Consider the following 16257-nt stretch of genomic DNA (forward strand, 5'->3'; position numbering starts at 1 on the left):
TCTGCCGGGGCGGCCTCTCCTCTACGCGCGCCAGGCGGGGGTCGCCGCCCGCGCCCACCCAGCGGCCCCGCCGAGCCGCCCCGGCCCTCCCCGCGGGTGCGAACCGCCCCGGGCCGGGCCGCCGCCCCCGCCTGCCCCGCGACCTCGGCCGCCTCCCATCTTGAGGGAGACTCGGGCAGGACTCGTCCCAGGCACGTCCAGGCAGGGAAAAAGGCTTGCCCCTCCCATTTTCCCCAGCCAGACCCGAGCGGCCTCTGAGCATGCACGGAGTGCTTTCTCCGAGCCTCCTGCCTGCCAGGATCCCTTGCTCAGCCGCCTCCAGCCAGCCTTCAGACCTGTAACTTGTGACACAGAGCCCCTGGGCACACGCAGAGCGCCTGGCTCCAGCTAGTGCTCTCCATATACACAGACGGTCCTCGCTCACAATCGCATCCGAGCCAGCCGGGCCGGTCGGCAAACAGGCAGCAGGGCCTTGAAATGGGATGGCCCCCCTTCCGCATCACTGCCAGATGATCGAACCACTGGGTTTTGCATCCACGCACCTCTGGGGGCTGCTTTGGGGCTGCCCGGCGGGGCGGAAACCCCACCTCCCCGGCAACAGCGCTCAGAAGATCGCCCTTCGCAAACCCTCTGCCGTGACCCCACGTCCCCTGGAATCAAAGACCACCCCGGCGGAGGAAGCAAACGTCCCTAAGATAATATTAATTCACGAGCAGGAAAACCAGTCCTTTCCCCTTCGCTTCTTCCCAAAACATCCCTTCATAGCATAGCTAACCTCCGGCAAACATAAGAAGGTAAAGACAGTGCCCCCTTTTTTGGGAAGCCCCGTTCAGCTGCCAAAGTGCCTGGCACTCAGCCGCCCGGGCTCGTTATTAAAGGTGTTTTTTAAAAAGTTGGGTGCACGAGTGGATTTCGAGATTTGGCAGGGGAGTCCCTTGGCCTGCGAAACGCTACCCTGGCAAGAGGCCACAGACGGGCCTCGGCCGCCTCTCTGTGGCCACGGAAAAGACTGCAGCGCCGTCGGCCCCTTTCGCATTTTCGGCTTCACCGAGGAAGCATCACGGTGGTTCGACTGGAGCTTTTTTCTGGATGCCGCCTGAGATGGCACCCCTATGAAGCCTTCCCTTTGCCGAGTCCTGCCTCTGCGTTTCGGAGACGGCTTTATGCTGCGGAGTCTTTTAATGGAAAGGAGGAAATGCAAACAAGGGCCAGCGGTAGGCACCCAGGAATGGGAGTCGGCCGATCTGGGTTCTGAACCCAACTGGGCGGACTCAGCCAGTCGCCGCCTCTCGGCCCGGCCTACCTCACAGGGCTGCTGTGAGGATTAAGACTGAGAGGAGGAAGAGAACTGCGCAAACTTCTCAGAGTTCCTCCAAAGGAAAAGCACGAGCCACACACTCCGAATTGACCAAGCTGGCCTGCAGCTCCTTCACCCCCTTCACCCCTCACCGCTGGCTAGACTAGCTGGGACACATGGGAACTGGCATCCAGAAAGCCTGCAAGAGGCCCTCCCCTGGCAGGGGGACGAAAGAGGACACGCAACCAAGCCATCGGTTAAAATAAAGCAGAAAACGTTTCATTTGTTTAAAAAACCCAAACCGTAGCAAAAGACAGAAGGGTGGAAATGGGGTGTGGAGGAAGAGCGGCTCACGCCAAACGGGGGCTGGGCGGCTGCGTTCAGTTCCGGCAGTGGCACCTCCACACCCCGCTGGGGAATATTACAAATAATCCGGAGGCTGGGAGGCAGGCTGTGCCGTGCCCCCCGGAGGAATCCCAAGGTGCTGCTTGGGCCAGACTGGCCCCCCCCCCACGGATGGGAGCACCTGCACCCCCGGATTAAGCAAACTGAGGCAGACGGGCTTTGGCGGAAGCCGTCTGCCCCCACCGAGGAAGCGTCCAGGAATTTGGGAAGGCCAAGCGCGAGATGACCCCAAGATGCAGGCAGTGCCTGCTTTATGGCCAGGTGGCGAGGCTGGTTCCATGCTCATCCCTGAGCCCCCCTCCGGCCGAAGGGTTGTGCCGTGGCACCGGGGCAAGGCCGCATGGGGAACCAGCCGTCTTCAGGCGCCAGGAGCCCCGCGGCTCAGCTCTGGGCGGGAGAGCGGTCCTCCACGGAGGGCGGAGAGCCGTCGGGGCACCCGTCCCGTCCCGGCGGCCTCGCCTGTCCTCTTCCGGGGCTGCCCCTCTCGGCCGGCTATCCCTTCTGCAGGAGGAGGCGGATCAGGACGCCGGCGGCCAGGGAGGCGACGGCCAGGGCCAGGGCGAGCCCACGGCGCCAGGCCAGCTCCCTCCCGGACAAGACTGTGCCCGGGGCGACGGCGAAGGGCGGGGGCTCTTCGGGGGCGACCAGCTGCTGCTCCAGCCCTTGGGCCACGAACGGGCCGCCGTTGAGGGCATCCGTCTCCATGGTGAGATAGGCTGCGGAGAGGGAGAGCCCCGCCGTCAGATCCGGGGCCGCGGATCTCTGCCTTTTCGGTAAAGGCCTTGCCTGTCAGCCGCTCCTGCGTCGAAACCTCGCGGGGGGCCCTCGGCGGCACTGGGCTGCGCGAGACCCTTTGGGGAGGTTGCTCCGGGGCAGCCCGTGGTTAAAATACCCCCCGCCTCCCTGTGGGTTTTTGCAGCGAACGCCCGCCCCCCAAGGGTCCGCCCCGCCTTTCTTTGGCGGCCGATGCTGCTGTCATCAGGGGAGAACAACCGAGGGCCGTGCAGTGTGGTGCATCCTGGCCGGAGAGGGAAGCCGGCGCAGCAGAGCCAGCCGGGGTGGGGAAGGAGGGAGCTTCCTTCTGGCGATCGGACACCCCCGGGACGTAAACGCAAGGGCTCTCACCACTGTCCCCCGTTTGATGAAGGGCTGGGACCCCTTGCAGAAGGAACCTGGATGTTGTCGCCCTTCTCTAGAGGCCTCTGTGCGTGGGCAGGGCTTCCCATCCGTGGGCGAGGTGCCCAAGTGCAGCGGTACAGCCCTCGCAGGGCCAGGGCCGGCTTTTGGGGGCCGATCGGGGAGCGAAGGGTCTCGGCAGAGTTTCCACAAGGGCCGGCTCCCTGCCCCTCCCTTGTTCAGCCCCTCCGGCGCTCCCCACGGAAAGGTACCTAATGGCACGGGCTTGTTGGCAGCATCCTCCTCGGCTCCGGGAGCGGGAAGCCTGCTCGTGAGACCAGCACGGATCTGCGCCTGGAAGGTGGGGAGGAGGAAGAGCAGAATGTCTCCACTGGCTTGCCTGGAAGGGGCATGAGGAGCCGAGGGTGCCGTCCGGCTCTTCGGCGGTATCCTGGTGGACGTAAACTTACACATTCTTCTACGGGCATAACTAGGCCTCTGGGTACCTTCATGCTTGGAAAGCCTCCCAACCCCTCATTCCCATGCAGAATCTAGGAGCAGAATCCCAGAAATCTCACACTTTTTTTTAAACTCTAGCCCTTGTTATTTCCAAGTTCCTAGTCCTTATTGTTTTCGTTTTATTTTTGTTGTGTGTCAATAATAAATTTTCCTTCATTTTCAAGTTCATGGCCCGCATCATTTTCAAGTTTCCAGACTACATCGTTTTCCTAGCTACCTTTGTTTTCAAGTTTCTTAGTCCTCTTCATTTTCATCTTTTACCTAACCCTCATCATTTTTAAGTTTCTAGCCTTCGTCATTTCAGTCATTTCACCAGCAACCTGTCAGTAACTTTGATTTAAAAAAGAAAGACGCTGATGTCCCAGAGGCTCACCTCTTCAGCAGCCTTCTTCCAGTCTGCACGCAAGACAAAGACCAAGAAAGAGACGGCTTGAAGGGAGATGCAAACTATCAAACCGCTCCAGAGGCCTGGGAGAAGAGCAGGAGAAAGTGCCTTCAGCCTACCATTTGGTAGAGGAAAGTGGCTTTTTCTTTCTCGATCCTGTTCAAAATGTAAACACTTCCTTCCCACCCCATATTCCGGGAGTTCTGCAAAGCCTGGCCTGCAAGAGTGTGTCTGGAGCTGCCAGGAATGGCTAACTATGGGTTATTCAACCATCTTTGCTTTCGCAAACTATGCGGGCACGCGCCATTCTTGGGTTGCTAGCAGGTCATCCAAACCCAGAAACTCTGGGTTCTTCAGGGACTAAACAACCAAGCATTAACCCAACAACAAGCCATGGCTTCCCTCCAACCGGTTTGGCTGCTGAACAACCCAGAGTTAACCCCACAAAGAGCCCCGGGTTAGCACGTGCGCTCACCCCCGAACAACCCAAAGTTTCCAGGTTATGTTAAGCCACAAACGGTGTTCCTGGGTTGTTTCAGAGGGAAAAAGGGCAGCTCCCAGGAAGAAGCCCAGCTTCCCGGCACACGTACCCATCACGCCAAGCTTGAACTGAAACATCAGTGAGATCCCAATGGGCAGGCCGATGACGTAGTAGCCGACGGCATTGGCGATGGCGCCGATCTTCTGCTTCCCGGCTCCTCTCAGCACGCCGCCACAGGTTGCCTAAGGTGCAAAGAAACCCATTCAGACAGTGTGGCTTAGCAGAAAGATCAACGCCCCTGCTCCCGAGGCCCTGCGGATGGCCCCCCCTGCCATTCCCAGGCACTGTTCTGGTGAATATTTGGAGCCCTGAGGACTAGAAACTTGCCATGCTTCACATTCAATTTCATTTTATTCACTTCCTGCATTTCTGCACGGCACACTAGCCAGAGCTCCAAACGAAACTTAAAGTCATAAAATGCAGTGATAGAATAAAAAGTTTATATGAAAACCATGATTTAAAAGCAGGATGAAAGCAAACCAAATATGAACCAAGATGAAGGCCAACAACACTGCAAGAGCTAAGAAAGCACTAATATGTTTTGGTTTTTTTTAACTGAAATAATAATATTTTATATTGTTAATTTGTTGTATACTGGAATGTTTTATATTTTAATTTTATGTTGTGAGCCGCCCCGAGGCTTTGGCGAATGGGGCGGCGTAGAAATGTTTTAAAGAAAATAAAGAAAATAAATATTTTAAAGCTGCTGAGTCTCCTGCGGAGGAGCTTGAGCACCAGGGAGCAGGTCCCATCGTGGCTCCGTCTGGCGGAAAGACGGAGCGCTTCTGGCGGCTTCCACCCCCCCGGGACTCACCGCGATGGCATCGAAGAGGTGGAAGGGGGCGAAGATGAGCATCACTTTGGCGACCAAGGCAACGATCTCCCTGTGGCGGAGGAAAGGCAGAGGTGAAGGCGCAAGCAGGCGCGGCGTTTGGTCTGGCCAGCACCGAGGAGACGGAAGCCCAGCAGCCGTGTTTGCTGCTGTGTGTCACGGCTGAGGGGGGGGAGGCGGAAACGCAGGGGGGCCCGCCGAAAGATCTGGCCCGTCCCGCCGAATCGAGGCACGGAAGGCGAGCTCCGCGGCCAGCGGCTCGAGACGCGGCTCCCGTCGCTGGGGGGCTCCACCGGTGGCAACCCGTGAGCTGATGTGGCCACCAAAGCTTCCGGCTGCCGGCACTAAGGCGAGGGGAAGGGTGCCCGGGGGTGTTGCTCCTGGCCTGGCCACCCGTCCCCAGCGCGGTTGGTGCACCGGGGGACTCCCTCACCCCTGCACTGCCTTGGCAGGTGAAATGGCGCAAGGAGGAGGCGGCGTTCAGCCTGCATCTCTGCGGGTCGCGAGGGGCACGGCCTGGTGACGACCCGGTGGGCAGTCCTCCCCGGGGCTGCACGCTTGCCAGATGTTTCGGCTTCCCGGAAGCCCAAGGGAAGAGGGGCAGTGGCCAGTGGGTGGGGTACTGTGCCGAAGCATCTGCTGACACCTTTCTGATCCACTGATCTCGGGCGGATCGCCAAGCCGTCCCCCATCCCCGGGAGAGCCCCCGAAACAGAGAGCTGGAGTGACGCACCTGTCGCTGGTGAAGATGTACGCCACCACGTTCCTCATGGCTCCCAGGAGGCCGGCAAACACCACAGCGAAGGCGCCTGGGAGAAGAGGGGGAGGGGTGAGCACTGCAAGAGCCATGAGGACTAGAATCTTGCCTTCTTTTGAAAAGGGGGGGCCCCGGTTAGGAAGCGAGCCCCAGCCTGGAGGTGGAAGGTCTCGAGTTCAGGGAAATCTGCTCCCTGTCCCTGGAGCTGGAGGGCTGCAGCCAGCCAACTCTCTCCCTCTAAGGTTCTAGTCCTCTGGAAAGAGAGCTCCCTCCACCACCCTTGGGAAGGCACACCTGTGCAGAGCAGGCCCGTCACGCAGGACTTCCTGGCTTGCTCCGCGTCTCCGGCTCCCAAGGCGTTGCCGATGCGGACGCTGCAGGCCACGCTCATGCCCTGCGGCAGCTGGAAAACAGGAAAGGAAGATTTTTTATTATTATTTTTAAAACGTTTTTATGGTGCCCCATTCGCCGAAGCCTCGGGGCAGCTTACAACAAGTAGTTAAATAATTATAATTAAAAATATAAACATTAAAATAAAATAAAATACATACAATATAAAATAAGCCGCCCTGGCCAGATAAAATTCAATAATATTAACATTTAAAATGCTGCTTAAATAAAAAGGTCTTCGCCTGGCGCCAAAAAACAAATAACGATGGCAGCCCGAGGCCTCCTCTCCTGGCACGGGCGTCACTGCTCCGCCCCACGGCCTGCGCACATGGAGCAAAGCTAGCCGGCGCGTCCTCACCAGATAAGCAATGGTCGCCAGTTCGTATATGATGGACTGAGCTCCCAGCTCCACCACGCTAACCATGCCTTAGAGGGGGGAGAGAGAGAGAGAGAGGGAGAGAGACTGGAAGTGTGCGAAGATCGTTAAAAACCTCCGATGCAAAAAAAAAAACCGGGCTGTCTGGGGCTCACGCGCGAGTGCTACGTCCGTGGCGACCGGGCAAGGGGAAGTGGCCTGTGTGAATGGGCAGCAGGGGGCCGGGGGTCCCCCACAAGGGGGTCGCCAGGGCTGGTCGGGGGTTCAGGACACAGCCCGGCTCCGTGCTGCTCCACAGCACCGGCCCCCATGGTGGCGGGCAGCCGGAGCGAGGGGCTTGGGCCCGGGCAGAGCAGGTGGCCCGGCGCACCCAGGAAGAGAACTTCTGTTCTGCCCAGGACACGAGCTGGGGGGCCGCGTGGCTGCAAGGCCTTGCCGTGGGACCTTCCGGGCACTGGCCAGCGTGGGTTCGCTGCCGCTGCAGCGGCTCTCGGCTGAGCACCCGGGGTGGCTTCCGGACCACGAGGCCAGATCCCCAGGGGGCCCGAGCCCCGTCGGAGTGCCTGCCCTCCCGGCCGGAGGAAGGCGAGTCCGGGGCAGCACATCCCCGCCGACGTGGGGCGGACGCCCTCCCCGCCAGGGCCGGGCCGCTCGGCGGCGGCTCTGCCCCAGGGATGCTCCAGTCCCACCCGACGGCCTCACCTGCCATGAAGCCCCCGATCTCGAAGGTCCACCACTCGATGCAGATCATCAGCATGCTGGGAAGGGCCAGGCGGATGAAGGAGCCCCACTCCTGGAGGCACTCCAGGGTCCAGCCTGCAAGTCAGGGCAGGCGCTTACCCACTGGGGGTGCCCGGGGCTCCCCAGCACAGCCACGCTCCGGGCCTGGGCTCGGAGGGCCTTCAGTCCGATCCTGCCTGGCTGCCCGGAGCCCCTTTCCCTCCTTTCTCCGAGCCCCTGCCCCGGTTTACGCTACCTCCCCAGGTCTCCTTGTGGATCTTCTTACACCACACATAAAGGAAGAGCAGGATGGCCTGCAGGTTCTGGGACAGCGTGTTGGCCCAGGCAGATCCACTGCAGGAAAAGCGGGAAAGGAGAGAGAGAGAGAGAGAGGGAATGAGAGATAGAACGGGAAATCAGGTCCGTGTTTCTTCAGGAAGGGGTATTCGCCATATTCGTGAGAGCTAGAAACTTTGCCTCTGTGAAAAATCAAAAATAAAACCAGGGATGATGGGGCCAGCCGGCCATGGCACAGGGCCATGACTGGGAGAGACTGGAGCTGAATCCACAGCACCCGCACCCGCACCGCAACCTCACTTTATTCGGGAACGCAGAAGAGCCCCTGGGCTTTAAGAGAACAGCTCCCATGTGAGCCAGAGGGCAGAGTCCTGGGCCCGGTTACCAGACCCAGCCATCCCAGCCTTCCCTCCAGTCTGGTGGCTTCCTGGCACTGGGGCCAGTTCCCTTGGTGCCAGTAGCTGGCATTTTGGAAACGCCCCTTTCGACACTGGCCACCTCCTCCAGTGGAAGGACCCCTCTCCGGAGCAGAATGTGGCCCTCGGGCTGCAGGGAGCCTGGCACCGTGCCCGGCACGAAAACTTCCAAACCCCCCGTGGGAATGCACGGGCAGGATGCCGCCCCCGCCGGCAGCCTGCTTCCCACAGCAGCGGCTGAGCCCAAGCCCCTTCCTGGGAAAACCACGGGCCCCTCCCACGGACGCTTCCCTCTGTGCTTCCCCAGCCCTCCGGCAAGTTCCTTCCAGCCGCCCCCTTTCGAGAAAGCCTGAATTTGGATGCCCGACGGGGCCATGGAGAGCTCCTCCCCCCCGCCCCGAGCTATGGATCCGGGAAGCGGGGCAGCCTCCGGGGGCGATTCTCACTCACACCACACCCAGCTCCAACAAGTGCAGGAAGACGGCGTTCATCCCCACGTTCAGGACGTTGGCCACCACGCCGGTCACGACCTGGGGAAGCAGGATGACCTGGGACCCCGGAGGGCAAAGGAGCAGAGAAATGCCACGGAGGCAGCTGAGCGGGCCTGCCCTGATGCTCGGGGCAGGCGGCCGCATTTCTGCCCCTGCTCCCCAGCTGGGCGGGGATCCCCTGGGGCGAATCTCCGCTGGGAGCGACTGGCAAAAAAGAGACCCAGAGAGAACCCCTTCCTTCAGCCCCGCACCATGAGTTAGTGGCTCGCGCCGTCGGCCGGGCCGGCTGCGAGCACAGACTGCGGGGAGGGCGTCCTTCCGCCCAGCCCTCTGCCTGTCCCCAGCCTCCTGCAAGGCAGCGGCAGCCGGCCACTCCCCATTTCCTGCTCCGAAAAGATGGGCTCTTCCATCCCATTGGCAGCCCCGTCCGGGTGCCCTGAGCGGGCACGAGGGCCTGGCAGCCATCTTTTCAAAACACCGGTAAAATAAAGTGATGCTCCACTGAGGACATGACCGATTCCTTTCCCCTCATTTCCACATTAAGTACACAAGGGGGTGCCCGTCGCCTCTCTTCATCAGTTACCGTTCTGGTCCAGGTGGCAGGCCAACCCAGAAGAGCTCCTGATACAGGAACAGGGGCTAAACCTTACTCCTACAAGCACGCAAGCAGAAAGCACATGCCTACAAGTCCTGATTTTTATACCGGGCAGCTGCATCGCCCCGTCTGCTATTTGGCACATCCATCCCCATGATAGAAAAAATTCTGACAACCTTCTGCAACTGACCCTCTTCCTCCTGGCATACAGGTGAGTGTCTATAATTTGACACGCAAATTCCTTGACCCCCCCCCTCACTCCCCACATGGATGCTGGTCAACCCAGCTCAGCCAATCGCAGGCCCCCTGGAGTATAATAATCAAATGAGACGGAAAGCCCCAAGTGTAAGGCAGGGGAGGCCAAAATACCAATGAAACCAGTGTAATTGCTGCCCAATAAAACTTTTTCCAGTGGCACCTGGGGCTTTTTATTCCTGCCTCTGCTCCACCCTGGAGAATAGCAGGGAATCTCACCTGAGTCTGCAGATATCGGATCTGTAACTGGTAGATAAAGACAGCCTACAAAAAAACGAAAAACCAAAACCTTTTAGAACAGATCTCTGTGCCACTGCCCCAATTTCACAGCTGGGGGTCGTGAGCCTTCGTTGAGTAACTGTGCTGCCCAGTTTGTTAATTATGGTGTTGTACCAGCTTTAATCATAGTGCTTGATATAGCGTTTTTCAGTAATGTTTACATATGTGCATTATAAGAGCAGCAGAATAATTTTTCACGTGCTCCAATTCTCTCTTGAACAAGCCACTTATAGATATTTTGGAATAAGTGGTATTTAAACCTATTCAATAATAATACAGTGATGAATATTAAATACTAATTTGTAATTTTTATACAAGATCATCAACTGCCCAGAAAGCTTCAGCTACTGAACAGCACAGAAATTTAATGATATCGCAAATTATTAGGGAGAGCCAGCGTGGTGGGTGGGACAGAACGGGGACTTGGAAGATCCAAGATCAAGGCCATGAAGCTCACAGGGGGACTTTGGGCCAGTCCTTTGCTCTCAGAATGGCCTACTTCACAGGGCTGGCATGAGAATAACAGGGAGAGGAGGTGAGCCAAGTAAGCTCCTTACATCCCTTGCAGGAGGGGAAAAATGTGAGATATAAATACAACCATGAAAAAAAATAATTCCTAAAACAGAAAGCAGCGGGGTGGGTGCATGAGAAGCCACAATGAGCTGGTTTTGGATTAAAATGGGGTTAGGGGGCAAGGTTTGCCCCCAGCCTGACAGGCATAAAACTGAAGCCATCGCCTAAGCCAATCCCCCAGGAAGTGTGGGCCTTTGGCTCATGTGGGCTTGCCCTCTTGCTGCCGCTGCCAAATTCTTCTCTCTGATGTTTTATTCTGAAATCAACTGCCCTCGTCTCCCTGGTCTGTACACTCCTTCTTGCAAATAGGGGTGCCTTTAGGAGACAGACGTACAGAAATTTTAGTGGAAATGTAGATTACATATACATTTACTTTGTGTCCTGCAGGCCTGAGTTGCAAATCTTTTTGGTATCAATTCAGCCATGTTCAGAACCATGAGGACCAGAAACTTACCCCATAAGCCACACACACCCCAGGGAAACAGAGCAGCAGCAAGTTTTGAAAACTGTTAGCAATTTAAGAAGACACAAAGGAAGGTGGTCACGGCAGGAAACTTACCGGGAGAGCGGGAATGAATATCATTACATAAACTTGGGTTAATCTGGAAGAGAAATATAGTTGACATTTTATTCTTCACTGGAATGGAGAGTAAATCAGACCAGAGAGGGTGTGTGGGCCGCGGCAGATCAAACGACACAGAATCAGAAATATGGAAGGGATACAGATCTTCGAATCCCTTCTTTGACAACTGCCTGACCAACATCACAAAACCCAGCCAAAAGCAGAACCTGGGCAGCAGAAATATCTCCTCTTGCAGCAAAGCAAGCTAGTTTCGATTTAAAATAATCTGCAGCCCTCGTTCAGGGCAGAACCTGGAATCAATCGGTGCAACCTGGAGATAAACCAGCTGCAAAAGCTGCAACTGACTGATAGACTGTGTTTTAATTCCACCCCAAAATTCATGATCTCGGGGCAGAATGCAAACGGCAAACGGCCTGCCGTGCTGCTGCCTCCGAGACGCCCGAGGCGTGCGCTTCGGGAGCTGCAGCTGGCTCACGGGGCTCGCTGCCGTGACACGGCCCGGCAAGCGCACAGACCACCAGGGACACAGTGCAGCCCGGAGTCACGTGTGATCGTCTTCCACGGAAAACAGCCGGGCACGTGGCAGAAGTCAATTCAAGTCCCGCCCCGAAGAAGAAGAACAAGAATCTGGCAAAACAAGTTTGCAATAATAAAAGGAACCAAAAACAGAGCTGGGAGGGGATCGGGGGTCACCCTAGTCCGAGCCGTGGCGATGCCAGATGTAGCAAGAGCATCCCGGACGGTCGCTGCTTAAGACCCCCTGCCAAGGGCCACCCGCCACTTCCCAGGACAGCCGGTCCCGCTGCTGGACAGCTCCCACCCCGGGGAGGGCTCCCCTCATGCCAAGCCGAAATCTGCCTTCCCAAGCAGCTCTCGCCCTTTTGCCTTTCTCTAGGCTGTCCTCACGCCCCCTGCCTTGTCCTTTCTCCGGGCGAGAAAAGACTGGTCCACTGCGCAAGCTGCGGCGGGATGCAAACGCCCCAAGGAGCTTGCTCAGGCGCACACGCGAGCGAAGCCGCGCCGGCTGACCTGGAGACCTCGGGGTCCTGCTTGCAAAGCAGCAGGATCCGCTCCGTGTTGATGAAGACGGCCCAGCACGGGAAGCAGAAGAGGAGCAAGATGACGACGCCTCGCTGCAGGATGGTCCCGACCCGCTTCACGTTCTTACTTCCGTATGTCTGGCCAAAACAAAGCAGAAGCGGAGCGCCCTCTGGAACGAGTGGAGAAGAGAAGACCGGGTGACAGAAAAGACCCTCTCTGCGCAGGGCCGTGTCACGCCCTGTTCAAAAGCACCTTCTGACCGGGACGGGGACAACAGGCTGGCTAGCTTTTGGCACGTGGATTTCCCAGGCTCAACCCGCCCCGGCCGAAAAATAAATAAATCCGGGGGCAGCAGCAAAGGGAAGAAGTCTAGGAAGGATGCTTCGATGGCACCAGAAACCATAGAGTCAGTCCTAGACAGAGTTCCCCATCTCTCTTTCATAGGAACCATAGAGTCAGTAGAAGCATAGAAAGCTACCATCTCTTCCCCGCTGGAAGTGGGGCAACAGGGTCGAGGGCTCCCCCTTCAGGGGATTAGGTGGAGGGCCGCATCAAATGGACCAGGGGCCACCACCTGCCCATGACTGGTCCCACTGCACTGTTGCTCTGACAGGGAGGAAGCGTCTCCCGACGCCCAGCCTGAATCTGGGCTGTCGCAACTTGATTATTCCGCGTCCTGCACTCTGGCATCGGCGAGGAGAGATCTTGGCCTCCCTCTTTGGGAGAGCCTTGGAGGGACTTCTAGAGGGGGAGAATGTCCCCCCTCGATCTTCTCAGCGCACGTTGCCAGAAAGCCAGGTCCCTGAAGACAGCACAGGAGAGGGGCCGAGGGGGGTGGGCCACTGAATCACTCCAACGAAGCCCCCAGAAAGCCCCAGGATGGGGCAGAAAAACAGAGCGCAGTACCTGAGACATGAGGGTGTCGCACACGGATGCCAGGCCGGAGCCGACGGAGATGCCGATCACGTTGATAACCTGCAGGGGGCGGGAGAGGGAAAGTAAGCGGCTGGAGGGGGCCGGGTGAAGTGTCGCACTTCAGTTCCCATCAGCCCCAGCCAGCACAGCCAACGGGCAGGCATTCCGGGAGAGGCCGGCCAGCCCCGACCGAGACGGCAGGCCGGCGCACGGGGACCGCTCACAGTGCCGGCCCCTCCAGACAGGGTCGGGGGTCTCAATTCAGTCCCTCCACCCCCCCCCATCTCAGGTGGGGGTGAGCCAAGGCACAGAGGCCGAGGGTGGCGATTTTCACGTACCGACACGGCCAGGGTGACGGCGTCCAGTTCGGCTTTGCCCAGGTGGCCGCAGAAAATGGAGCTCACCACACTGATCAGGAACCCCAAGAACTGGGCCACGAACTGGGGGGAGAGGCAGCGGGTAAGAACTGGGGGGAGAGGCAGCCACAACCCTGCCCCCCGCAAGCCCCTGGCTGGCACCCCGGACGGAGCCCCCTGGCCCACTGCGGGCCAGTCACAGACTCTCAGCCCAGCCTGCCTCGCAAGGTTGTTGTTGTGGGGATAAGAGGAAAATTATGCACGCCTGCATTCCTCGGAAGGAAAACAGCTGGGATACGAATCAGACATATAAATAAATACAAGAACTGGTTTGTTCTTTTGAGAAATCTGAGCAGGAGCATCGCACTGGCTTTCCGGAAACAGGGATCTCTGTGTTTTTCATGTGCGAGGGACGCTTTCCATCATCCCAGGCCCCGCTGGAGGTCTGCATCACCGTGAGCCAAAGCACCGTCTCCCTGTGTGTTTTGGGCCAGTGTGGTTTGAGTTGGCTCTCAGTGCCTGGAAACCAGGCCTTCAACGGGGTGTTTTTCCTCCTCGGCTGGAGGAAGAGAAGTCCAAGATAAGCTAGAACAGGCTTGGACAGGCGCAGCTTTAAAAACCTCCATCCCAGAGAGCGTGAACGCTCCCCTCCGGGCCAGGGCAAGTCACCATAACAAGGATCCGGTGGAGGGGCTGATGAGGGAACGTATTTCATTATACACCCACGAGATTGCAAGGAGAGGTTCTGCAGATCGGGGAGACGGGGGGTATCCCTGCATGTGGAAAGTGAAGCCGGGACCACAGGAGAGCAAGGGTACTGAGCCCCGGCCCTTTCCCCACGCGGCCACGGAGCGTCGGGTTGCTTCCCAGCTTTTCAAAGGGTCCGACGCCTTTCCTGAGGCTACCGGGAAGTAGACACCCCGAACTAGTATTCTGCTCTGGTCCATCACTGGACCGCACTCTGTCCCAAGCGTTTCTTTAAAGCTGAATTTGGCCCTCAGGGTGGAAAGAGGAACAGCACAGCGGCACGGGGAAATCCGACGAGGCAAAGCCGGAATTGCAGCCAGCTCCAAACTTCCCCCCAGCCTGGCAATTCCCAAAACATCGGGATGGCACCAAGCCGGCCTGTGCTGAGGTGTCTTGTCGAAAGCTGGCATGGTGGCTGAACAGGGATCCTGGAAGGCACGGGTTCGAGTCCCCCTCAGCCAGCAAGCCCACGGGACGACTCAGCCAATCCCTCACACTCGGCCCGGGCTACCTCACAGGGCTGTTGTTGTGAGGATCAAAGGGAGCGATAGCCGTGCTGGTCAAACCTTCCAGCCTGGTGACGCCTTCCCATTGTGGGCACACGGCCAGACACTTTCTGCTGGGAAAGCATGCGCTCCATCACCGCGGCAAGGACACCGAGGCCCCGCGGCTTTCAAGCAGTCACGCTCTCTCGCCAACAGGATGCTGTTCGAGGGGACAATGAACAAAGGCCAGGCCAGAAGAGCATGCCTTGACTGCAGCACGGGGCAGCCGGCCGAGGCAAGCTGGAGAGCAGCTCGGTGCGGGGGCATCTGTAGGTGCTGCCCCATCCTTGTGCCAAGGCCGCGAGGCTTTCCTACGCCTGGGAGTAGCCCAAGCGCAGCAGGGCTGACTTGGGGTGAAACAGAAACAGAGCGAGTCAGAAGGGGGCTCCCGGGCATCTAGTCTGACCCCCAGCTCCAGCCGGCTCCGCTCACGACGTGCCCACCACGTGCATGTCCAGCCTGTCTTTGAACACCCTCACCCATACGGAAAGGGCCGAGGCCTGAGGCGGAGGCCTTGCTATGCCTCCAAGAAGTTCCATCTCCACAAAGTGCTGGGAAAGACGCCCCGGCATTTCTATTACTGATATAACAGTGTTAGCTACTAATGAGTCATACATTAGTATTACTAATAGATACATGCATTATTGCCTTGTCAAAAAGGTTTCCGTTTTAAGCAGACACCTGAGAATCAAGGAAGGAAAAGAGCAATTCTTTCCTTGGAGGCATCGGCTGACACAATTCGATTGACAGGACAAAGTTTTCTTTCTGTGTGGGAATGTACACCTCACACACCCAAGATGCTACGCTTCAAATATTGTGAGAACCCCTCCCACAAAGCTGCATTCAGCAACGAGTGTGTATTTAACTTCCTGAAAGTCATAAAGAGCTTCCAGGCCCTGTGATCTTTGGTCCCAGACTCTGACCCCGCATCTTCCTCTTTTCAGCCCATGGTGAGAATGACTTTTAAAAAAGGGTCATTTTTGCTGTCTTGATTTTTAAATCTCAACTCCACAAGTTGAAATGAGCATGAAGAAAAGGATGTTTTCTTCTGAGCATAGGAAAAAAGAGGATTTCACGTGCTTTTAGTATGAAGGAATGTTTTACTCAAGCTCCCTCTAACATACATGTATAGATGACTGTCCCCCCACCCCAAAGGAAAGATGTGTTGGCTACAACACCCATCATTCCCAGCCCACACATCTGGCCATACATGGAACTTGGGGACCTTCCAGATGGGGTTGGAGTAAAAGTCGTATCGGCTAATAGGACGTGAAGTACTTTAATCTTCCATTGCCATCTGGAGGGACACAGGTTGGTACAGGACCCGCGATTTCATAAATAAAAATTTAAGGCAGTGAACAGCGTGGCGAAAGGACCAGGCGACCACGAAATACTGCTAAAAGCAAGGCGTAAAGATCATAAAGCGGCGCAGAGATCTGAACCCGCGTCTCCTCCGGTCCCGGCGCGACGCCCGCTCCCTCTGACGAGGCTGCCTCCAGCCGTGGGCTTCGGGCGGGCCGCGCAACTCCCATCGTCCCCAGCCATCCCAGCTGCGGGACAGCACCAGGGCGCGGGCAGCCGGGCCCGAGCCGCCACTTCGCCTCCCCTTCCTCGCCCCAGGACTCGATTGCGGGGCGGGCAAGGCTGCCTCCTGCACGGGAAGGGGGCCCCTTCTCAGGCGCCAGACCCGGGGGCGCACCCGCCACGGGCGGAGGGCGAAGGGGCCCCGCTCCCTCCCCGCGCCCGCCCGGCCGCCCCGCGCCCGCCTCACCACGGGCGCGCCGATCCGCACGAGCTCGCGCGCCTCCCGCGCGGCGCCGACGGGC

The 16257-nt window shown here is 58.0% G+C and overlaps 1 protein-coding gene across 1 annotated transcript in view; it reads right to left on the reverse strand.

Moving 5' to 3' along the window:
- Positions 1 to 1554: 1554 nt before the first annotated feature.
- Positions 1555 to 16257, reverse strand: part of LOC123023561 (multidrug and toxin extrusion protein 2-like) — a 15028-nt gene continuing 325 nt past the window's right edge. Inside the window, exons 2-18 of the mRNA XM_044430402.1 lie at positions 16203 to 16235; positions 13122 to 13223; positions 12775 to 12843; positions 11857 to 12005; positions 10804 to 10846; positions 9612 to 9656; positions 8502 to 8599; positions 7595 to 7692; positions 7321 to 7434; positions 6601 to 6668; positions 6147 to 6255; positions 5829 to 5904; positions 5078 to 5147; positions 4313 to 4445; positions 3711 to 3805; positions 3091 to 3172; positions 1555 to 2418 (exon numbers count right to left, since the gene is read on the reverse strand). Coding sequence (XP_044286337.1) covers positions 2195 to 2418; positions 3091 to 3172; positions 3711 to 3805; positions 4313 to 4445; positions 5078 to 5147; positions 5829 to 5904; positions 6147 to 6255; positions 6601 to 6668; positions 7321 to 7434; positions 7595 to 7692; positions 8502 to 8599; positions 9612 to 9656; positions 10804 to 10846; positions 11857 to 12005; positions 12775 to 12843; positions 13122 to 13223; positions 16203 to 16235 — 1608 coding nt within the window. The 3' untranslated portion in view covers positions 1555 to 2194. The remainder of the gene's footprint in view (positions 2419 to 3090; positions 3173 to 3710; positions 3806 to 4312; positions 4446 to 5077; positions 5148 to 5828; positions 5905 to 6146; positions 6256 to 6600; positions 6669 to 7320; positions 7435 to 7594; positions 7693 to 8501; positions 8600 to 9611; positions 9657 to 10803; positions 10847 to 11856; positions 12006 to 12774; positions 12844 to 13121; positions 13224 to 16202; positions 16236 to 16257) is intronic.

This window comes from Varanus komodoensis, unplaced genomic scaffold (genome assembly GCF_004798865.1).
Source record: "Varanus komodoensis strain SLA01 unplaced genomic scaffold, ASM479886v1 scaffold20_1, whole genome shotgun sequence".
In the NCBI taxonomy this organism is placed as follows: Eukaryota; Metazoa; Chordata; class Lepidosauria; order Squamata; family Varanidae; genus Varanus; species Varanus komodoensis.